This window comes from Manis javanica, chromosome 6 (assembly GCF_040802235.1).
Source record: "Manis javanica isolate MJ-LG chromosome 6, MJ_LKY, whole genome shotgun sequence".
NCBI lineage: Eukaryota > Metazoa > Chordata > Mammalia > Pholidota > Manidae > Manis > Manis javanica.
This window is the reverse complement of record NC_133161.1, coordinates 1,219,435-1,244,039: the sequence shown is the minus strand read 5'-3', so window position 1 is coordinate 1,244,039 and position 24,605 is coordinate 1,219,435. Positions and strand designations below refer to the sequence as shown.

General features: G+C 41.7%; 1 protein-coding gene across 11 annotated transcripts in view; it reads left to right on the top strand.

Annotated features, from left to right (window-relative positions):
- Positions 1-24,605, top strand: part of UBE3C (ubiquitin protein ligase E3C) — a 130,266-nt gene that overhangs the window by 38,567 nt on the left and 67,094 nt on the right. For 10 of the 11 annotated variants that reach the window (XM_073238122.1, XM_036999196.2, XM_073238125.1 and 7 more), the window contains 6 exons: positions 8,756-8,913; positions 11,604-11,757; positions 12,171-12,391; positions 12,880-13,034; positions 15,679-15,866; positions 22,330-22,416. In XM_073238122.1, the coding sequence (XP_073094223.1) occupies positions 8,756-8,913; positions 11,604-11,757; positions 12,171-12,391; positions 12,880-13,034; positions 15,679-15,866; positions 22,330-22,416 (963 nt within the window). The remainder of the gene's footprint in view (positions 1-8,755; positions 8,914-11,603; positions 11,758-12,170; positions 12,392-12,879; positions 13,035-15,678; positions 15,867-22,329; positions 22,417-24,605) is intronic. The other variant, XM_073238124.1, reaches the window with a different exon arrangement.

The following is a 24,605-nucleotide window of genomic DNA, read 5'->3' as shown; positions in this document are numbered from 1 at the left end:
TTGTTCTTGTTTCTTGAGGGAGACCTGCATTGCTGTGTACTTCCCTCTCAGAACTGCTTTTGCAGCATACCACTGATATTGGACTGTTGTATTTTTTATTTCATTTGTCTCCATGTATTGTCTGATTTCTATTGATTTGTTCATTGATTATTTAGAAGCATGTTGTTTAGCTTCTGTGTGTTTGTGGATGATTTGTTTTTTTCGTGTAATTTATTTCTACTTCCATACTATTGTCTGAGAAGTAGCTTGATAAAATTTCAATCTTTTTGAATTTATTGAGGTTATTTGTGGTCTAGTATGTGATCTATTCTAGAGAGCATTCCATGTATACTTGAGAAAAATGTGTATCCTGCTGCTTTTGGGTGGAGTGTTCTGCAGTTCTGTTAAGTCTGATATACTGTTGTTCAGTGCCTCTGTCTTACTTATTTTCTGTCTGGTTGAGCTGTCCATTGAGTAAGTGGCATGGTAAAGTCCCCTAATATGAATGAGTTGCAGCCTTTTTTTTTTTTCCTTTAATTCTGTTAGTATTTGTTTCACATATTTAGGTGCTCCTATGTTGTGTGCATAGATATTCATAATGGTTATTTCCTCTTGTTGGACTGATCCTTTTATCATTGTGTTAATTCATTCTTTGTCTCTTGTTACTTTCTTTGTTTTGACGTCTATTTTGTCTGAGTACTGCTAACCCTTCTTTTTTCTCCCTCTTATTTGCATGAATTATCTTTTTCCACCTCTTCTACTTTCAGTCTTTGTATGTGTTTGGATCTGAAATGAATCTCTTGTAGGCAGCATGTAGGTGGGTCTTGTTTCTTTATCCATTCGGCCACCCTGTTATGTCTTCTGATTGGTGCATTCAGTCCATTAATATTTAAGGTAATGATTGAGAGGTATGTGCTTATTGCCATTTCATTAACTGTTTTCTGGTTGTTTTTGTAGTTCTTCTCTGTTCCTTTCTTCCTCTCTTACATCTCCTCTTGTTATTTGATGGTTTTCTTTAGTGTAATTGGATTTCTCTTCTAATTTTTTGTATATCTATTACAGGCTTTAGGTTTGTGGTTACTCTAAGATTCATGGATAGTTTCCTAACTATGTAACAGTCTATATTAAGTTGCTGATTGCTCTATTTCGAACATAATCTAAAAGTACTTCTTTTTTATTCTTCCTCCTTCACATTTTATGTATTAGATATCATAATCTGCATTTTTTGTATATTCCTTGACTATAATTTTGTGTATAGTTGGTTTTACTATTTTCGTTTGTTTTAATTTCATACTTACTTGGTAAGTAATTGGTTTACTACCTTAACTGGGTTTATTTACACTAGTGAAAAATATTTAGGGCTTTAAGAACATTTTCTTCTACAGAAGTCCCTTGAATGTATCCTGTAATTCCAGTTTATTGGTGGTGAATTCCTTCAGCCTTCAATTATGTAGGAAATGTTTAATCTCTCCCTCAATTTTGAATGGTAATCCTACTGGGTAGAGGATTCTTGGTTGAAGGTCCTTCTGTTTCAGTACATCAAATATTTCATGCGACTCCCTTCTATCCTGTAAAGTTTCTGCTGAGATGCACGCTGATAGCCTAATGGGGTTTCCCTTGCTAGTAACTATTTTCTCTCTCTGACTACTTTCAGTACCCTCTCCTCATCCTTAGTCTTTGTCTTCTTAATTATTATATGTCTTGGCGTTGTCTTCCTGGGATTCCTTTTGTTACAGGCTCCCTGTGCTTCCGGGACCTGAGTGTCTATTTATTTCCTTCCCCAGATTGGGTAAGTTTTCAACAATTATTTCCTCAGAGAGACTTTGTCCTCCTTTCTCTCTCTTCTCCTTCCGGCACTCGTATACGTGAATATTGGTTCATTTGGATTGGTTACACAGCTCTCCATTCATTTTTCATTCATAGAAATCCTTTCTTCTCAACTTCACTGTTTTCCTGTTCTCTAATTTCCATCTCATTGATTGTCTTGTCTGCTTGCAGCCACCTGTCACTCATTCCCTCCACTGTATAGTTCATTTCAGTCACTATGTTCTTCAGCTCTGAGTGGCTCTTTTTCAGCCCTTGTCTCTCTCTGTTGAAGTCCCCCGAGAGCCTTGATGCTTTACCGCAGGTCACTGAGCATGTCTATGCCTGTTACCCGGAAGTCTTTACCAAGAAGACTGGTGGTCTCCGCTTCACTCGGCCCTCTCTCTGCCGTCTTACCCTGTAGTTTTGCTTGGAACATATTCCTCTGCCTCCTCCTTTTGCCAGGGTTTCTGCATCTCTTCCTTTGTATTAGATGGATCTGCTATGCTTCTTGGTCTAGGGAGTAATGGCTTTATGAAGAGGGCATCCTGTGGCGCCCAGAAGCTCAGGCCTCTTCCTCTGCAGTGCCTGCTTCTCCTTCATTGTGGAGCCCCAGGTGCTGTTGGTGGGCTGCGGATAGGCCACCTTTTTCCCTGTCTGTGGGCAGTGGCCTCTCAGTCCCCCACATGGTAGCTCACTTCAGCCAGCCCTTTGTTGTGGGTGGGGTCACCTTCTGCCTGCCCTGCAGTGATAGTGGCACTGCTGGGCTAACGTGTGGGCAGATCAGATGCTGGGCACCCAGTGGTGGCCCCATGAGGAGGAAGGAGTACTCAGATCTGGGTTCCACAGGTGCCTCTCCAGTTGGGCTGAGGCAGGGCCAAGAAAGCCTGAAAAGTGGCCCTCTGCCTGCCAGGCTGTAAAGTCTCCTTCGACCTTGCCAGGCAACAAAGTCTGACACTGCTGCATCAATGGGGTGGGCAGACAGTGTGCAGGGAAACACCTTGGGGCTGAGCTGCCTGTGAGGGGGATGCAATGTTTGGGGCTCCCATGTGCACCCAACCAGTTGGCTGAGAGAGGGCTGAGGAAGCGTTGTCCACCTGCCCTTTCTCCTGTGGAAAGAGCTCCACCCAATCCTTGCCCCTCTTGCCCCCTCCCACTGCTGGCAAGTCTTTCAGACTGCCACCTCTGTTGTGGGTCTCAGTGGGACTGATGGAGTGTGCCTGTCCTCCACAAATGGCCAGAGTCCCAGCCTTTCAGGGTGCTCCAGTCTCTCCGGTGTCCAGCCCTGTTAATTACCAAAGCCCCGTGCAGAGTGCACTCATGTTCCCAGAGCAGATCTCCAGGGCCACGTGTGCAGAGTTCCTGAGCTCCTGTCCCCTCCCGACCCCATCCCTCTTCCTCCCGCCTGTGGGCTGGGATGGGGGAAGGACTGCTCTCCCAATCGTGGCTCTGCCACTTTACCCTTTCCTGTGTGAGCGTCTCTTCTACCTCAGGTGTAGGTGTTCTGCTCTGAAGTCTTTGGGTCATTTTCAGGGTTATTTGTGCTTGCTGTGGTTACTTCCTTGGTGGGTGGGTGTGTGGGAGGAGGTTTCTGCCTTGCCTTCCTATTCTGCCATCTTACTTCCCCCAACTTGGATGTCATTTTTCTAAATCATTTGAAAGTAAGTTGCAGGCATCCTAACCATTCACCCCAGTTCACCAGACATCGCCTAAGAATAGCACATTCTCTGACATAACTGTAATGCTGTTTTCACACCTGGGATGATTGATAATAATTCCCTGATGTCATGTAATCAGAGATCCAGAGTCAGATAGTCGGTTATCTCAAAAGTACCTTCTGTTTGTTTCAATGCTTCCAGGATCTCCGGGTTGCCCTTGTTCCTCCGTCCTGTGCATTTCCTATAAGCTGGAGGTCAGGTCTAGAGGAAGGTTTTCCAGCCCGGTGCTGTTGACCGTTTTCTCTTGTGGGCACAGTCCTGTGCTTGGGGGATGTTCATGGGATGGGCATCCCTGCCCTCCACCTGCCAGACCTGTCCAGCGGCACCTGCACCCAAACGCACCCCGAGTCTCCCCAGTGAGACTCACGGATGGCGAGGCTGTGATTCAGTCTGAACCCCTTTGACAGGAATGCTTTGTCATGGGTCATATGAGAGTCTTTTGGCATCTCCTGCAGAGATGCGTGCTGAGCAGCATCAGTCACTCGTGAGCCTGAGTGCAGTAGCAACCTCCTTCTCTGTCACTAGAAGCAGTCTAGGGGGTGATGATTCGGTATTACGTGGCTTTAGCATTAGTTGATCTTTGCCCGAATGCATTGTAATGTGCATGACTTGTTAAATGGTCACATCTGATGCTGTTGTCATGTTCTGTGGAGCAGCCTTCGCCCCCACCCCTCCCTCTCAGTAAAGCCTCGTGTGTAGTTGAGATGCAGTGTGTGACAGTAGGTTCTCCCTTCTGGTGGGCATGCTCAGGTGGGAGGAGCTCTTCAGGGTGCTCCTGTGCTCTTTTCACATGGCTCCATTCATCTTTTGAGAATGTCTTTGCTTCTGTGACCACAAAATGTCCTGGGCTCAACTTGTATGTCTCCTGGCAGCCGCAGGTTCTGGTTCTTTTTGATGAGAAATGACATTTTAACAAAGTGAAATTAATAGAGTAATATGTTAAAAATGTTATCTCGAGTGTGTGCTGTTAATAAACAACAGTCTTATCTGCCGTGTGCAGGTCATTGACTTTTAGGAGCTTTGGCAAGTTACCAGAGAAAATATGTGAGCACTTGTTTATGCTCTTGAAGGTCTTTTAATCTCCATTGGAATTCAAGATGACTTTTTAAGAGCTAGAAAAGTAGAATTATATATAAGATGATCATGTACGTGCATTAACAGGTAACAGTTGCTGCCATATGACTGTAGGGTGAGTGGACTTGGGGCAGTGCAGTACTGAAGTAAAGGTCAGAAAACCTGCAGCAAGTTACCCAGAAGATCCAACTAAGAAAATTGATGAAGGTAGAAGAGAAGACCACACAGAAAAGGGTAAAGTGGCAGAGCCACGATTGACTGGGAGAGCAGCCCTTCCCCCATCCCAGCCCACAGCGAAGTACTGCCTCTGTGGCTTGTCAGCTTAGGGCCTGGCATAAATTATGGGGTCTGGTCTTTTTTAATTATAAAGAATGTTGGATGAGACTGGATCTTCCAGGTCCAATATTTCCAGACAGGCACACCTTGTTTCATTGCCCTTTACAGATTGACGGTGTGTGGCAGCCCCTCAGTGAGCAAGCCTATTAGTACCATTTCCCAGCCGCATTTCCTAATTTTCTGTCTCTGCCACATTTTGGTAATTCTTGCAGTATATGAAACTTTCATTAGTAGTAGTATGTGTGTATTTCTACTACTAGGTGACCTGTGGTCAGTGATCCTTGATGCTGCAGCTATAATTGTTTTGATCCACATTTGTGCCATGAACCACTCACATAAGACAGCGAACTTCATCGGGGTGTGTGCTCCGACCGCTCCATATAACTCAGTGAACCTAACAGATAAATGCGGTGTGTGCTCCGACCGCTCCGCCGACCCGGTGTTGCCCGTTCCACTCCCTGTCCTCGGGCCTCCCTATTCCCTGATACACAACAATACTGAAAGGAGTCCAGTGGCCTCTAAGAGTTTAAGTGGAGGGAACAGCTACACAACTCTCCCTTTCAATCTAGCTTTTGCCAGAAATGATCAAGCTTAGTGAGGAAGGCATGTTAAAGGCCAAGACAGGCCCAGAGCAAAGCCTCTTGCACCGAACAGTCAGCCAAGTGGTGATGCAAAGGAAAAGTTCTCAGAGGAACTTAAAAGTGCTACTCCAGGGGACACATGGGTGATGAGAAAGTGAAGCGGCTTTGTTGCTGACGTGGAGGAGGTTTGAGTGGTCTGGCTAGAAGGTCAAACCACCACCACAGTCCCTTAAGCCAAAGCCTCATCCAGAACAAGGCCCTGACTCTCCTCAGTGCAACGAGGGCCGGCAGAGGGGAGGCGGCTGTGGAAGCAAAGCCTGAAGCTAGCAGAGGTTCACGAGGTTTAAGCAAGGACACCGTCTCCCTAACATCAATGTGCAGGTGGAGCAGCAGAGGCTGAAGGAGAAGCTGCAGCACAGCAGGTCACCCAGAAGATCCAGCTGAGAAAATTGAAGGTGGCTACACTGAACAACTCTGACTTCCAGCGTAGACGAAACAGCCCTCTGTTGGAAGATGCCGTCTAGGCCTTTCATAGCTGAAGAAGAAAGTCAGTGCCTGGCTTCAGAGCTTCAGAGGCCAGGCAGACTCTCATCAGGGGCTAAGGCAGCTGGTGATTTCAAGTGGCAGCCAGGGCTCACTGACCACTGGGAACCCTAGGGCCCTTAGGAATTATGCTAAATCTACCCTTCCTTCCTTCCTTCTTTCTAGTTGACCATACATTTCCTTTGATGTCTTCTAAATCTTTTCATCTGGAATGGCCTCTTCCATCTCCATACCTCCAGTTTATGTAGAGCTGCTCTGACTTCAGTGTGTTGGAAATGGAACCGCAGGGGAGTGATGACAGAAACAGGGACCAGCAAAACAGCAGTGCCCCATCCAAGGACTGATGGTGTCTTGGGCCATGGTAATGGCGGTGAGAGTGACGTCAGGTTGCTTGGATTCTGGTAGAGTTCACATGGTTTAGTGTCAGACTGGACGTGGGGTCTCAGGTATTGAAGAGTGGAGGACGAGCACCGTTTTTGGTTTGAGCATCTAGAAAGATGAAATGATTCAAACACTGGGGGCCGTCCACATGGATAGGGTTGAGTGAATTGTGTAGAAGGAGAAGAGAGCCAAAGACTGATCCCTGGGGCACCCCCACTTTAGAAGGCTTTGGGGAAGAGATTGGAGGAGAGGGTCGGTCCACAGCCCTGAAATCCAAATAAAGAGAAATCCAAATAAAGAAAGCACAGGCCAGGAGGACATGTTGGGGAGCAGTCACCATCACAGGCGCCATCAGAGAACTGACCATCAGCTAGATTTGTTCAACGTTACTTTGCAGAAAATGTAAAGCCAGGACCCCCATGTGAACACATGTCAGTGATTCTATTTAACAACTTAACGTGTTCATTATTGAGATGTTACAATGGGTCAAATGAGGACTTGCCCCAGAAGATTCATATACTACATTGGAAGTAATTGGTCTGGGGTCTGTTTGGGGAACATTCTCATTGCTGTCTGTTTTCTGCAAGTTAATTCCATCTCCACAGAGCTGTAGCCCAGTGGAAGACAAGGATGGAGGTAACTGAGGTGAACTGATAGGCCACCCAGTGGTGTGTGTGTATTTCGCAGGCCTCAGACAGGTTCCCGGTAGTAGTTCCATTGATGACCTGGATGGGAGCAGTGGGGGGACGGCCAACTGGGTCAGCTTCGAGAGGGATTGTAAGTAAGAGGACATGCAGAGAGCAGAGTTATGGGATGGGAATTGGTGAGGTTCTCTCTAACTTGGGAAGATCAGTAGCGTGCTTGTTGATGACCCAGTGTGAGTGGGGAACAGATGCCGGGGGAGGTACTGGATCCCTGCTCTTAGTGTTGGACCAGGGTGCCGTGGGATGGCAGGGCCAGGGCACAGTCCTGGGTGGATACAGCTGGTGCTTGTCTTCAGGAAACCCAGCCCAGCAGAAAGATGGGCTAAAGGATTTGAGCACTTTTGAAAATATTGACCAATAAGCATTTGAAAAGTAGTCAACATCATAAAGAAACAGGATTACAAATTCAAGTCCCAATGAAATACCATTAATACACCCATTAGAATGGCTGAAATTTTTTTTAAACATTGATACCAGGCATTAAGAATTTGGGGCAGCTAGGACTCAGTACACTGCTGTTACAGGTTTGGTAGTTTCTTATAAAGTTAAATATACATGTGACCCAGTGATTCCACACCTAGCAATTTACCCAAGAAAAGTGAAAGAGGGGGCTACACAAGGCTTGTCATCAGATGTTTGCAGCAGCTTTGTTTATAATTGTGGAAGACTGGAAGTGACCCAAAAGTGCGTCCCCATGTGACTAGACAACCAGAACGTGTTGTGTCCATGCCTTGGGATACTAGCAATAAAAGGACCAAGTTTTTGACATGTGTCAGATGTATCTCACAAAGATTTTGAAAGAATCTGGACATTAATGAGCACATAGTATGTGATTCCTTAAATATAAAATAGAAAATACAAGCTAACGTTATACAGAAAAAATGGGTTCAAGGTGAGCGAGTTGGTAAGGGATTGACACTTGCAGGCAGGAGGAAGCTGGGTGGGCTTGGGGCCCCCCACCCCTGTGCAATCCAGTAGATTGCACCCTGTTGCCTTCTGTACATGAGTGCAGGTTATTGTATGTAAATTATGTGTCCCTAAAAGTTGATTTCAAGAAAAAGCATTGTCCATTTTTAAAGAAGACTTAGTTTTTTGACATTTAGACCTTCCCTTCTGCCTACAATTCTCATAGTAAGAAGGGAGTCTTTAGTGAAAATGGTAGGTGACTTCGGACCAGAAACACGTAATTGAGTGTTCTCCTTAGGAGATGTTGCCGGAGCGGGAAGTTGCAGAGGCATCTTTGAAAGAAGTAAGAGCCCCTCTTAAAGTGACCCTTCCTGAGCTGCAGTGGGCGCAGCCTCTCCTGGTACCGCCCGCAGAGTCTCACGCTCCTCTCCACACACTTCCTCTGTGGCCGCCAATTTTTCCGTCTCTTCCTCTGTTATGTGCATTTTCATCTCTGTAAACTCAGTGTCAACTTGAGGTTTGGTCCAGAAGGACTCAGAGTGTGAGTGACTGGTGGTCTGGTTGTTTTCCTGGCCGCCTTGGACTTGTCCCGGTTTTCAGAGATACTCTTGCACTGAAACCAAGTGGCTCAAACAAGTATCATAATAAGTGAGTTGATGTGAGCAAGCTTCTGGTGGCATTTGCTATCCACTAAGTATATGAATTATGAATGCTTTGCCCCCTTTTATAGGTTACTGCAAAGCTGTAGTGACGACAGTCTGAATGTTGCACTTCCAATGAGGATGCTTGAGGTGTTCTCGTCTGAGGGCACCTACTTGCCTGTTCTGCAAGATGCTAGCTATGTGGTGTCAGTAATTGAACAAATTTTGCACTACATGATTCAAAATGGTAAGTACTGGATGGGTCAGAGCTGTGGGCTGGTGTGTGTGAGGTAAACGTAGGCCACAGCGCATTCCGAGCTTGCACAATTACTTGAAACCTAAAATACGGCTTCTGTGGCAGAAGCATTACGATCGGGTGAGGGGAGTGCCTGCTAGAAGCCACGAGTACTGGTAACACCCGTCCTTGCTTCTGCCCACCCTACACTTGGAAATGTGCATGGTCTCTTCACTTAAATTTTTCTATTGCATGAAAATGAAGCAAATTAATATGTGCCTTCAGAAATTGTTGCAGGTGCTTTAATGAAATGCTTGAGCCTGCAGTGTGGCAGCCAGACCTTCCATGGCTGACCAGAAGCGTATTGAGTTGATAGAAGCGATGATATCACAGCCCCATGAGATAAATCACTGGGAGAGCCTATCTTACAAAAAGTAAATCTTATACTAGCTCAGTAGAGGAGAGTAGAATATTGAGTTGCTTGAATTTTCTTACTTAGTCTTCAAGCTTTTATGTATTGATACTCTTCTTAAAACTACTGAATTACATTCAGATATAAAAACTTAGATCCAGAGTTCCTCTGAGGACACAGTATCATTTTGAAGAAAGATTATGAAATGCAAATGATTTTTAAAATGTTGATGGTGAATTATGTAATATGAGATAAAACAAAAATTTGTAAAATCTGATTCCCAGTGTTCTTAAAGGTAGAAAGGTCAAACACCTGAGGGCTTGGACTCTAGTAGAAGTTTTAGCCTTTAAAAATATATGTTATTAATCAAAGGAGCTATGGGTGGTTCTGGAAAGCAGTAGTTACTGATAAAAACATAAATTTACTTTTACTTTCTTGAAGTGATGGATTAATCTGTAATCTACATTAAATCCAGCTAATTTAATTCCCAGGACTAAAACTAGAAAAATTAAATTCTTATACATCCCAACCTTACTGTTTGGTTTAGATTAAATTTTTTTTAAAAAACCTACTTAGTTTGTTAAAAAATTAGGGACTTAAAAGTAAATTGAGATTTGTGGAATTTAATCTTTTAAAGAACAAATTAGTAGTAATTAATGGTCCATTTTATTAAGTGATGATTATGTATATTGATTTAAGACTAAGCATTCTATGAGAATGTTTACTTTTGTTTTCTAAAAGTAAAAGATTAACCAAAAAAATGTGTTGTTTTGAAATGTGTCTAGAAATAGGAAATGCTTCAAAAAATCTTAATGCTGAAACTGCTGCTTCTGGCATCTTCTGTGGTACAGCCATTTTTCAGCTGTTTTAATAAATAACTTCCTGACATTATTAGTCCATAAAATTAAACCATTCTATTTATTATAATTTGTATTGCTATACATTGTGCTATGACTTGAAGTTTTTAACAATTCCTTCTGGACTTAATGCTCTAGTCATGCTGTGAGTTAATCTGTTCAGTGTAAACATTTGCTCATGTTAATATATTCATGATGTGGTACTTAAAATCTTTTTCTTGGTGTGTTTATTTTTTTAATTCTTGATGCTTTTACATCTTTTCAGTTTACTAGCAAAACAGCTTTCAAGCTCTGTTGGGTCTCCCTAGTAATCAGTCTGAAGGAGGTCAGGGCTGAGTGGGTCACAGAGGTCTCCTGATGGAGCACCAGGTAGCCACAGCTCTGTGGTCGCCACTCAAGGGCAGAGCACACGCAGGACTGCTTTCAAAACTCAGAGCAGGCGCATGGATTGTGTGCTTCCAAATGTGTCTGTGCAGTAATGAGATGTTCACAAACTGCACCTGAAGCTCGTTCTTACTACTTTATAAGAAAGGGGCAAGTGTTCCTGAAAGACTTTATGATTTGGATCATTGGTGATACCAGAGTTTATTCACTGCATGCCTAGAAATCACATCAAAGACTTGAAATAAGGTCAAAGAAGTTGTTGTTTATGCTAATATAGAAGTCTCTGTGAAACAGTTAAATTCCTCAGTGCCCTCATTGTGGTCTCCAAAGATATCATTTCCTCTAAAAGGAATTTAAGAGTCTCTGGAGAAAAGGCTGATTCCAGGTCCTGGTCAGGAGATGAGAAGGTGGCCCAGTGGCCGCGGGTCTCCGGAGCCCATCTGCAGCTCACTGTGAGGGCCAGCGGTCATGCGTTTTGAGTGTCAGTGAGGGTAGCAGCTGCAGTTGGTGGCAGGACACTGGTGTGTGAGTCTATGTATGCAGCGTGATATTTTTTAAAAACTGTAAAACGTACTTCAGAGACCAAAAAAAATTTTACAACGTATGGCTAATTGTGACTCAAGCAAACTAGTTAAACAAAATTTGTAATATGAGACAGTTGGAGACTTGAACACTGACTAGATATTTCTGACATAATGAGTTACTGATAATTTTTTTTAGCTGTCATAACAGTATTTTTAAGAAAAAGTCCTTATCTGAGATGAAACACTGAAATAATTATATCTTGGGTTTGCTTCAAAATAAGTGGAGGTGTAGGTAATCAGCTGTAGTTGGTAATCGTTGACACTGAGTAATGGGCCTGTGAAGTTTGTATTGTAATCACTTCAAGCTACAAATATATTTGAAGATTTCCTTAATAAAACGTTGAAAAAGAATTCATTTAAATTTGGACCTATAGAGATTTATAAAAAACGTTAAAATTTGACAACTTTTTTCCTCATTGTAAGAAAAGATACCAAATTTTAAATATGTATTTTCTTTCCTTGTAGGGTATTATAGGTCTCTCTATTTGTTAATTAACAGCAGGCTTCCATCAAGCATTGAATATTCTGATTTATCTCGAGTTCCTATAGCAAAAGTTTTGCTGGAGAATGTTCTAAAACCGTTGCACTTTACTTACAACTCCTGTCCAGAAGGTGTGAGGTGAGGATGGAATCATTTATTGATTTTGTGATTTCACAAGGTCTGTATCTAACAGTAACTTGCACATATGATGGATGCTACTTTATGGACTTGAAGGTCAAATTTTTACTTTCTTAATATAAATAAGTTTAAAGAAAAATGTACTTTATCTGGCCTGCACCCTAACACAAATTTATAACTCTGGTGACCTGGTTGTTTTCCAGCTTTCTAGAAGCTGTCACAAAAAATACAAAAACAGGGTGGAGTCTTCTTACTAGGGAAGACCCAAAGGTGACTTCGTTTCAGGGTGATCTGTGGGGTATTAAATGTGCAACAAAATAACTTAGAAGGACATTTTGAAAGTTAATTGTCATGAATGGTTTTATGCACAATATGTTTTGATTTTATTAAAAGCTGCCATTTTTCCTTTTCAGGCAGCAAGTCTTTACAGCCTTCACAGAGGAGTTTCTCACAGCACCTTTCACAGAGCAGATCTTCCACTTCTTCGTTCCGGCGCTAGCGGACGTGCAGGCTGGCTTCCCGTACGAGCCCTTTCTACACGCTCTGCTGTCCCTGGAGAGCGGGCGCTCGCGGGCCTGCGGCGGGGCACCGTGGCTTCTCTACTTTGTTTTAACTGTTGGCGAAAATTTCCTGGGTATGAAATAAAAGGGGTTTTACCTGAACCCAGACAGGGAGTGTTAGCAGATGACTCGAGAGCAGGTAATGCAGTGGCAGGCATCATAGTATCAAGATGGCCTCTGGGGTGGAAATGTCCTGGAAGCGTGTATTTGCTGAAGGACTGTGTTCTGGACACTGTACCTGGGGACAGTTCTCAGGCACAGTAGAAAAGTCTGCTTTAGATACATATTCTTAGGCCACACAGTAAAAAAGCATTTTAGAGTTGAGTGGGAGAACCCCTGTGGGCTGCTTTCCCCACTAGGCTACATTTCTCAAGTGCCTGTTGTAGGATGACAGCATCTTCCTCTAATGTTCTAATACGTACTTCTGTGCATGAATCATTAGAATTTTAATTCAGAAAGTTCTGGTTAGAAATGCTGCTCTGAGTGGAAAAAATAATGCATGAGTTCTCTGTTTCTTTCTGGTCACTTCTAATTAGATGTTGTACTTGGTTGTTTTACAAAGGGGCCCTCTCTGAAGAAGGACTGCTTGGGTATTTAAGAGTACTCCAGACCTTTCTTTCTCGGTTGCCAGTCTCGCCTGCCAATACAAGCTGCCAGGATTCAGCCAGTGACTCTGAAGAGGAGAGTGAAGAGGCTGGCAAGCAGATGAGCACCCCAGTAAGCCCGAGACTGGCCCTGTAGGCACTCTGCCTGGTTGCGACGCCGTCTTTAACTTTGTGTCGCCCTTTGTTTTAATCACGGAAGTAACACATGAAACCGTTCTTGTTGTAAGCATTCGTACTGCATGAATCCCCCTCATCTCTGCTGCCACCCGGCCCTTCCCAGAGGCGGCCTTCCTGGTGCTTAGGGATACATGCTTCCATATCTTCTGCTGTCCATCTGCACAAGTATACATGGAGATACATAGTTCTGTGGGGTTTTTAATGCAAAATAAGGTCATGCTCTGTATTATCCTAATTATTGCTCAGGAAATGTTTCCTATAAGCAAAATCATTGGGTGCAAAGTGCCTCGTTCTCAGGAAGTGTGCTTACTGTGTGCCAGGCACCATTCTGGTGTTCTAAGAATTTTCTAAATAACAGCTTTATTGAGACACGCTTTACCATAAAATCCATCCTGTTGTGTTCATACAGTTGAGTTGAGTCCTCAGTAGCTCAGGGTGGTGTTGTGGCCATCAGCACCCATGTTAGAGCATTTGTGTCGCCCACAAAGAAGTTCCGTACACACCCGCAGCCCCTCCCTGCCCCAGCCCCTGAGAGACAGAAAGGTCAGATTCTGTCTTACCTGATATGTTAAAATTTATTTTAAAACTAAGTACATTGTCATATATTGTTTCTCAGTCTCCTCCCATTTCTTACCTAGCATTGTTTATGTGTATTTTCAAGGAACAAAAAGCTTTCCATTATATACACACACATAGTTGGTGTGTCTTTAGCTTATGAATCTGCCATTGATCTCTTTTTTCTTAATTACTTAACTGAAATAGCCTGAGGTGTGCCTGAGGTGTGACCATGATAGGTAAGTCTGACCCCAGGAAGAACACACTGAGGGTGGCTCACGTGTTCCAGGGAAAGTAAGTGTACAGGGTGCTGTGGCTTGAAAGAGTGTTTGCACTGTGCCTCCGGGTACAGACAGCTGACAGCAGAGATGCAAAAAGCCGAGCAATAAGAAAAAGAAAGATTAGTTATTGCTGGCCTTACAGCTGGTGTAGGGTGATTGCGAAGGGGCAGAACTGAATTTTTTGGTGGTTGCTGGAACTATAGCATCCTCAGGACTCAGAACTAAGTGTAAATTTTATGATACAGTCAAAAAAAGAAAGGGGATCCTGTAGGTGGAATAAATGAAGTGTGTTTTTAGAAGACAGCTTTTTAATACTTACGTGACTTCTAGAGAATCTGTGAAATTAAACTTTTATTTATGTACAATATAATTTGTATCCACGTGAAGATGAGGCTATGGGCTGTATTTGCTGGAGGGATGTTGGGAAGTCCTTCCTGCCTGTGAACACTTGGCACAAAGCAGAGTGTGAAGGTTCGTGAAACAGAAAAGGACACTCAGGCGCACTGCTGTGGTCACACCTGACTTCCGACAGGCGCGGTCTGGCGCTTCATTATCGACATCCGTGGCGATCGCATGCCGCCTCACTGCTCTTCAGTGCACAAGGGTCTCGGGGTCTGTTTACCGGGGTCCCATACGTTTATATTCCCCGTCATGGGTTTCTCTCTTCTTTCCTGTCCACATTTCACTTTAGAACTGATGACCCAGTTGTAAGCTGTGTACTCACAGGTTTGACTCAAAAATCACTTTTTATTTCTGAGTCAAATCTTTTGATGTCTGCTTATATATTGCCTTTTCTTTTCCAGGATACTTAATTATGTAGGATCTACCTTGATTGTATGAGGTTTTTCCTTGAATCGGATTTCACACTCTAAACTCTTAGGTTTCTGAATAACCTGTTGATGATTGTTGATACATAATTATTTTAAACAAAATAGTTCTTGTTCTGACACCTTTTATTAAGTGTATCTTATTTAGGATTCAAGTTTGGCAGATAGAATTTATTACCTTTATCTCTAAAACAATGTTTTATTTGGTAAATTAATAGAAATTACATAAACTGTATCCATCCAAATTTCCAAACAGTGTAGTCAGCCATACCCAGTGTCATATATATATTCACATTTGTATATATTCATATATCACACATATAGGAAAAAATGTGTATCTTTGGGTAATACCCCAAGTAAGTAAATTGCATAGAGTATTAGCTCAGGTTTTGTTCAGTGAATCAGATCTTCTACAGAAATTATGATATAAAGTAGTAGATTTTATGTATTTCATTTGATTTTTTTTAAAAAGGTCTTAAATGTTCTATTTTGCTTAAACTGTGATCTCAAATAATTTAAAATGGAAATTCTATCAGATGATAATGTATTTTCACACACTTTTACATTGCTTAGGACAGTGTAGTATAAAAAAATGTTAAATGAACTTTTCTTAACATGTAAATACTAGAAATATTGTCACGTAAGTAGGCAAAAGCTGTGTAGTCCCAGTTCCTGTGTTCTGAGCAAAACTGGTGTCTAATACAGAGGTTGATGGTTGCTCTCTAGAGGATTTCACATCACTTTAATGGAGGCATTAGTAGAGATACCAGTATGGTCATTGTGATGTGGATGGTTCTTACATCATGTCTATCTTGTATTTGCACTTGAAGAAAACTCAGGTTTCATATGTGTTTGTGTTGCAGAGGTAACTGCAGACCGCATCACTGACTGGTCGCGCTTCTCTGGTGTGTTTTAGGAGGATGGTAGACTGTCGGTGTCGTACATAACAGAGGAGTGCCTGAAGAAGCTGGATGCGAAGCGGCAGACCAATACCCTGTTAGACCTGGTCTGGAGGGACTCTGCGGGCGAGGAGGCCTTCACGCTGATGGCCGCCGTCTGCCACACGCTGATGGTGCAGCATCGCGTGATGGTCCCGAAAGTCAGGCAAGTCTGCCCTACCTCCCTGCTGTGTGGGCGCTCCCTGGGCGCGCTTCCTCCCCTCGGGTTCCTCTGATCTCAAGCGTTTATCGGTTTTCCTGCTATTTGCTGGTGGAACATGATAGGATTCTATCTACTGTCCAAGCATTCATGGCAAGTGAAAGCTTGTTTTTCTTTTCTAAACCAACTCATACTGTTTGAATCCTTTTCCTTTTAAGGCTCTGAAGTGCCCTGTAGTATGTTAACAAGTCACATAAGCTCATTCGCTATAGTACCTGGGAAGTGAAAGAGGTCAGTCCCAGCCCCATTGTAACAGCTGAACTCAGGCCTGCATCATGGAGCCAGTCTTTGGCTCCTCTGGGGCTTTTCCAGGGCTCTCTCTTCATGAGACTGCCCCTGACAGTTTACTCTGTCACTTTGAAATTTTTGTTTTTCAAAACCCAACTTTTGAGAGAGACAGAACAAACAAGTCAAAATGTGGCTAATTTGTGCTTAGGTAAATGTGTCGGTAATCTTGGACCATTTTTTCCCCTCCTTTGAGTGATAGTTTTGTGGTGTCTTGGGAATTTAACACAGGAATAATAGAGTGCCATGTAAAAGCCTGTGGTGGTCGTGCTAGGAGCTGGCGCTGCCACATCAGCAGCCTGCTGCAGTTTGTTGCCTCGGCTCGTCCTCCTCTCTTGTACAGACACTTGGCTCAGGAAGGCATTCTTTGAGATGGCCTCTAGGTGAGGAATGCCAGCAGCTCAGCCGGCCCTCTGACAAGGCACTGTCTAGCCTGTGGGGTTTACTACTGCTGGAGAAGTGGGACATGGGTGACACCCGCTGTTAGGGCTGCACAGAGTCCTTCGCTCTGAGTTGTAATGAGCTCTGGTTTCAGGTTCACCAATGAACTGCTTCCAGGCGTTCAGTGGGTAAAGGAGCTTTCTACGTAGCCTTCATTTTATCAGTATAGCACCTATTTCCTCCAAGAAACTACTCTAGGAACTTTAGTTGTGGTTAAATATATTTGGTTTCAATTATTTGGAATGCAGTTCGTAGCTCATGAAAGAGAAGCAGGCCTATCTATCTGTTGCAGATTATAACTGCTTTCACTTTTTCTTAAAGGTATTTAAAAGATGATTAATAAATTCCTAGGCTGAAAACTCTCAGCTCCTCCTTGGCTCAAGTTACTCCCTTGTTTTCAGGGTTGGGATTTGCAATTTTCATTCGTTTCACGTTGATCACCAGGCTGTGTAAGGGAACGTGGAGGCCCTTTTTATACTGATACGAGAAGATTTCCAAGATGTTTATCTAAGTGAAAAAGGAAGAAGATACAGAACAATGTGAATAACCTACTTTCTTATCAGAAAGGGAAAATGCAAGAATCTATACTGATATTTGCATAAAGAAACTTGGAAGCATTCATAAGAAATTCATAGAAGTGGTGACTCACATTCTGGTTGTGCTGGAGAGGTAATAGGCAGAAGAGAATATAGATTTTTAACTGAATACTTTTTAATGGGGTTTTGAGCTTTGCTTGAGTTAAATTTAAAATTTTTAAGATTTGAGTAATAACTGAGTTGCTAGCTTGTTTTCTGAGGAAATTTGTAGCTCCTACCTTTGGACTTGGAAATCTGAATAAATACTTGGATTTGAAATTCATGCTTCCTGAAGAAAACCTATTCTTTCCTTTAAACAGGAGCCACAGTAACCAGTTGTATTGTGAGAAGGTAAAGGAAGGCAGGCACTGTCCCAGGATCAGAGAGATGACCTGGAAGGCTGGGTGTTAAGTAGACGGCAAGGACGGCCCATGACAGGCGCCCAGCTTTAGCCCTGGCTGGCTCAGGCTCAGCACCTGGTCGCGTAGCTGGCGGCGGCCTCTGGGGGAGCAGGTCGGGTCCGTGCAGCGGGAGAGCCTCCCTGCGCTGCTTGCTTCCTGACCTGCCACCTCCCTCCTGCGTCTCCTTCGCGCGCCTGCAGGACACCATTCTCGTGCACTGCCTGGGCTCAGCTTCCCTCTCAGCCTCCTCCATGGCCCCCTCTAAACCTCGTGACCTTCCTTTTCTGTTCAGCTCTCAGTCCCTGGGTGGTGGCTTTCGCACCGGCGTCTTCATGTGCTTCCTTCCCGCCGCCTCGGCCCTGGCACATCATCATGTCCTCTCTCCACATAGCACTTTTGAGCATTTAGTTACCGCTCTAACTTTATTTCTGGCCACACAGTCCCTTCAGCCCAGCCAAGCTTGCGGGCTTGCGCTGACGTGACGCTGTAGTGCTGTCTGCTCTGTGTGCCTGTGCTGGTCTCATATCTCTGAAAGGTGGTCATCTTTCAGCAGCCATCCTGAGTGCATATGCTCAGATTTTACGTGTAATTACAAGTTACACTGAAACTCATGTCATGGTGGATTCTCCCCATTAGAGTGCTGCCTGCTTACACTTAAGGTGGGTAGAGGGTCATATCCTGTATGCTTAGCTATTTTGTTTCATTGATATTTAAAAATGTTGAAATGGAATTTTAAAGGTTGTGTTTTAGGAATAAGAAAGACCGATACTATAATTTACTTGTAGTTTTCTTAAAAATACATCAAATCGTAAGGCACCACAGATCAGTTTTAATACAACACGTGCTTGATTTTTCTATCAAAAAACTAATAGACAAGCCAGCTTAATTTTGTGTGATGTTCTTCATCACTGTGACTTAGACAGTACCAGGGAGATGCACCGCTGCTCTGTACTTGTCTTCCAGCACTGTCACAGAAGAGTGATAGCGGGCGCTCCTTAGCTCCTGATTGGTGAGTTCCTGTTTTCCATGACTTGAGATGGAATAATGATGCAAATGACTTCCATGGAGAAAAGCACAGATTTACGTTTTCTGTGTTTCAGAATCACTATATACTGTTCATGTTTGTGTAAGCAGATTTTAATAATATTTTGGAAAAAATACTTGATGTACCTACAGAGACAAAAAGATTACTTTTTTACCTTTTAGTGCTTGCTTATTATCAATATTTTCAGTATAATCAACATATTTAATCAGCTCTATCCATGTTAAGATTTGCATTCTATTATAAAGGACAAATTCGTGAGCTTTTTAACATTTGAACACAATGATTTTGTTATTAAATCTGTTTTGAAAGCATATTATAGATTATGAATTAATTGGCTGTGCTTATTGTTAGACACATCAAGTTAGTAAAGTAGGCTTGCTTTGGTCACATTTTAGTGTGCTTTAGTCACAATTTTTAGTGAGTTTTTAAACTTCTGAGACTTTTCTGAATGCTTGTTAACAGTAACTGATTCATGGAAAAGACAAGTAAACTTGGAAGAAGCAAGCACAAATAAAGGCAGGCACAAAATTTTTTTGTTTTAAGAATAGTGTGACAAATAGGGCAGGGCTGTCAGCAAAGTGTCTGGGGTAACACATGTGCAGGCCCTCATTTTAACTAAGCCGGGGGTGGGGGGCAACCCTCACTTTGATTTTGCTGTCTGGAAGTCAGGAAGTCAGTTGTCTGTTTAAATAGTTACAGAGTATTAACACAGCTGTGTGTCTAGCTTGTCATCTACTCTAGTTCCTGGTGTGTGAGAGGGAAATTTTTGGCAGGTTGCCTCAAACTGAAATGTGTCTTAAAATTTTTATTGTCATCAAGGAAATTCAGAATTTTTAATCTTGTGTCACCTAGAGGTAAAATGTTATATATGTATTTTAATCTTGCTTTTTCTGATAAAGTGATACTTTCAGCAGGAAAACACAAAGTATCATATTTGCACTTGTGAGCTACAAGAGTGGAATGATCTTTTGGTGGCTGACCTGTCATCTTTCTTTACCTGCGATACCTTCACATACAGAGGCAGTGTCTGAGAATGCCTTGCTCTGGACCTTCAGAGCACGAGCATGCTCCCACTCACTGGTGTCCTCCATTGTGTTCTCTGTAATGACTTAAACAGTCCCTGCAGACAGTTGGCCTGAATTTATGACCTGGGTTGAAAATGTTGCCCTTTACTAATTAACTTAGAGGGTTGTCTCAGCTACAGAAAGCTTAATGGGTAATTTTTAATATGTCCCAGTGTATGTAAAGAATATGTCATGTCTTTGCCTTTCAGCAGTAAAGCCCCAAGCAAAATAACCTTCAGTAATTTATAAAACTGTTTAAAAATTTGTTTTATCATTGTCTGTTGGGTGGTTAGTTCAAGAAATACAACTGCTCCAAAGTTAACTTGAATAATAACTCTTGAAATGTATAGCCATTAAAATGGCATTTCAGAAATAGGTACATACATATTTATGTGAAAAGTTGTTCATTATCATCTAAAGTGAGAAACTGTCTTAGAAGAGAATGTATGAGGAGAAGCCATTTTTGTTTACATGTGTCAAGAGTATCTGAATGATTTATACTAAAGTATTAACTCTGTTTCTGGGAAGAGGAGATGAAATTCTTTTCCTTGTTTTTTGTATTGTTAAGGAAAAAAGAGCATTGGAAACAATTACTGAAAATACGGCTTTTCCCCCAGATTTTTAAGTGCTAAATTTAGTTCTTTATATTTAAAACAATTTTAGGAAATTTTGTTATCAGTAAGATTATACTAGATATTACATTTTTAAAAAGGACTCAATTTCTTGGTTAAAGAGAAATAATGCAAGCAAATACTACCTTCTAGAATTCTTTTGTATTGAGAGTTCTTGTTTTTCATAGCTTTTTTTCTTATTCTGTTTTCTGTATGGTTTAGGTATCGTTCATAACATAAAACTCCATAAAAGGAACAAAAGTCAAAATTTGAATGCTTTTTATATACATTATGTGTGGGAGGCATTTTAAATATCTCAGAGATGAGTTATGTATTCTTATTTTCTAATACAGCTGTAATTTTCAAACAATAGTCTTTTTTGAAGTGAATTTTGATTGGAAATTTGCTTGGATATTAATGACAGGGATTTGACATACTTGATAATATGGTTTATTTAATTGATCTTCTATAACTTGCTTTGTTACTACCATTTTTTATTATTCCAGTAAAACTTGAAAAAAATTTCTCAACCTCATTTTGAGATTCATCCGTTGGGCTCTCCTACAAATTAGTGTAATTGTTACTCCTTTGTTACAACATGACGCACTGATAGAAACTGATGGAAACGACTGTGTTTGGCCTTGTGACATTTGAACAGTGTGGTTGGGCTAACTGATCTAATAGAGTCTTTTCTAGCCCAAGATTTCATGGTTCTAGGTCAATTTCACATCTTTCATGCTTTTACTGTATTTTAAATAATTGTGCTTCTGCTGATATTTGGGCATCTCAAAATGCACCACACTAAAATAAATTGGATTTTTTTCAACCAGCACTGTTGTACGCTCAGAAAATGTTGATACTGAAGAATGTATCTGATGTTTGGGTTGAATGCTGGAAAGTCCTTGCTCAATCAAATTTGAGATTTTTTGTATTGAAAAGTGACTTAATTACCTAAACTCTGCTCATTTTTCTTCCACTGTAGGCATTTAAGTTAATACACCTCTTGCAGAATTTTGTCTATTAAAAATTTCTTATGCTAGTCACACCATTTCTAGTAACTCCAGTAGTTAAATCTGAGAATTTAGGTAGAGAATTGCAGATGCACACTGTGTTGTGTCTTTATTGCGTCAGATCATCCAGACGCCGTTAATTGCTGCTAATGCGGTCTGCCCGCTCTGCGTACAGCTGCTAAGCCTCCTCAGGGCTGGGACACGGGTGTATCTCTAAGGTCCCCTCCAGTCTGAAACCCCTGTGACCTGGTGTTGGCTTCAGCATCCACAGGAAGTGTACAAGACTAGACGATGTGAATTAAGCTAGTGGAGTCTGTGCTCATGGTTTTTTTACCTTTGAGTTTTCATTCCACAAGCATTCTAACACACACTCTTAATTCCTGTGAAAACCTTTCTGTTGAGTTCTGTATACTAAACCAACTTTTTATTCTTCTAAGATGATTTTAAAGTAGAATCACATTCCTCTCTTAAAACCATGTGTTCCTACTATCCTAAGCCATTTTCATGTGATCTGGTTTCATGAGTTTGAAATTTGATTTTTGACTACCGAACTTACGGAGGTGTTGTATCCTGAGGTCACGTGACTAGGAAGTGTACCAGGTACACACGCAGGGCTCTGCACAGGGCAGAGTCCGCTGTCCTTCACTCGCAAGACAGAAGCTCCTGCGCCTACTTCAATCTAATGGATATTATGCAGGAGGGGCTTTTAAAAACCTTTAAAATACATTTTTTGATTTAAATTATTTTTGAGTTAGTGACATAAACAACACATTTTTATGTGTTTGTTTCAAAAGTGGTGACTTAAAATCAGTCACTAAATATTTAAAAATATTAAAATGTATTAGTAATACTAGTAGTAACACATTGTAGCTTATTAATAACATATATGTACTCAGATGTGGAGCACAGTCATCTTGAAGAAGTGTACTGAGTGAATATTCGCTTTTACTTACATATTTACCCCCATTCCTTTTCAGGCTTCTCTACAGTTTAGCCTTTAATGTCAGGTTTCTGAGACATCTTTGGTTTCTCATATCCTCTATGACGACACGGATGATCACAGGGTACGTATATTACATGGACTTAAAAATACAGCCTGAGGACATGGAAAGTGGCAGTAAGAAAATACTGTAAGAACGTATTTTTAAGTACTTCTCATATGTAACCTTATTTCATATTGGAAGGAAAATTCTAGATGGTCTCAGTTTCACAAAAAGAGGAAATTAGTGCTTAGTTTATATCTGTTTATCTGTGTATATTATTAAAAGTATGGTTTAATCTCATGAGGGTAAATCTTTTATCAAGGTAAAAATATTTATCATGAGGATAAATTTGTTAAAAATGTAGTCATTTTTTTAAAACCATAGATTTGGAATTTCTTCATTCCATATGACTTTCCTGTACATTTTTGGTAGTGAAAATATAGATATGAAGCAGTTTAACACCATTACAAAAAGTAAAACAAAATATTGTAGAAGTTAGTCTGTAAAGCTCTTTGTTGAATAATATGAGTTTTCTTACATGAATCAATGTGTAATTTAACAGCTAGAATGTTTAACTTACGTATTTTAGCTGAATGTGTAATAAGTAGAGAATTGATACTCAGAAATCCTTCACGGTGAACTGACTTGCCCACTTACTCTGTCAGAAGTCTGAATAATCCCTCTCTACCATAATACGAAAAGACCAAGTGTCTGTGCCACCCCGTGCAGACTGAACTTCCCAGACAGCTGCACACGCGGCTGGCCCCTTGTGTCTCTTCTCTGCAAGGAAAGTGCACCGGTTGGAGGCCAGAGCTGGGAAGGAAGAGGGTTTCCTGTTGTTTGAGGGGGTCTTTTGTTTCTTTTTTTTTTTTACATTATAATCTTTTTTTCTTTTGGTATCATTAATATACAGTTACATAAGCAACACTGTAGTTATTAGACTCGCCCCATTATCAAGTCTCCCCCATACCCCATTACAGTCACTGTCCATCAGTGTAGTAAGATGCTATGGAGTCACTACTTGTCTTCTCTGTGCTATACTGCCCTCCCTGTGCCCCCGCTGCCACATTATATGTGCGAATCATAGTACCCCTCAATCTCCTTCTCCCTCCCTTCCCACCGATCCCTCCCAGTCCCTTTCCCTTGGCAACTGTTAGTCCATTCTTGGGTTCTGTGATTCTGCTGCTGTTTTGTTCCTTCAGTTTTTGCTTTGTTCTTATGCTCCACAGATGAGTGAAATCATTTGGTTGTTTTATTTTGTTCTTTAAGGATAAAAAGTTGAAAGAATTTTTGGTCGGTGAGGGTGGGTGTCTAACATTTAAATATGCACTCGTCTGTGATTTCATCTGGTCTGGGGGGTGTTGATGATGCTAAAAATCTCATGTTCAAAGTTCTGGGTTTTGAGCTTCGGTGTGGTGTGAGTGGAAGAGAAGGCGGTCACATGGTGGCGGTTGATCCGTCAGAGCCACAGAGCCGGCCAGCCCTGTGAGAGGTGTTCCCATCGTCTGTGCAGAACAGTTTGCTAAGAAAGGGGCACGTCGGTTTATGTGATAGCATTGCTTTGAGTTACTTTTGTGTTTTAATTTAAGTGCAATTGTGTCCTAGTGTGTAGAGAGTTTTTAGTGATACCCTCTGCTGCTGGGCCTCAGAAAGGCTGGGATTTATCATGTGTCACCATGAATAGCAGGAAAAGAGAGGCTAGAAACCCAGAATAACTTCAGGAACATTCCTTCATTTCCTTTCATCTTCACATGACAATGTAACTCTTGTAGGTGTGTTTTGCTTTGGTTTTGTGTGCATATCAGCTGCTTGTTACTATACCACCCACGATAACCAGGAATGACAGGTTTCTTTAGGGTAAAAGGAGCCTGAGGCTCATGAGGACAGGAAACTACCATTGACCTGTAAGTGTCTCACTTGGCAACAGAGGCCCTGTCCCAGCCCTGCCTGCTGACTGCTCATGTGTTTACAGCATTTGTGTCTCCATAAGTAAATGGAATCCTGGTGTGTGAAAGAAAAATGAGGTATTACTATGTATGTTATTAATATTCTTTTGCAAGTTGGTAAAGTTAAGCAAATTTTTTAAACCGTTTTCTTAAAATCCCATTTGAGAACTTGAGTTTCTTTTTACTTGTTTGATTTTTAAATATAAAATTCCTCTAGAAGCTTACAGTGTATCCTAATATATGTCAGCATATTTACTATTAGAATAAAATTTTAAATGAAAGCCTGATTTCTCTGCAAATGGCATGAGTTTAACTTGAAAATAG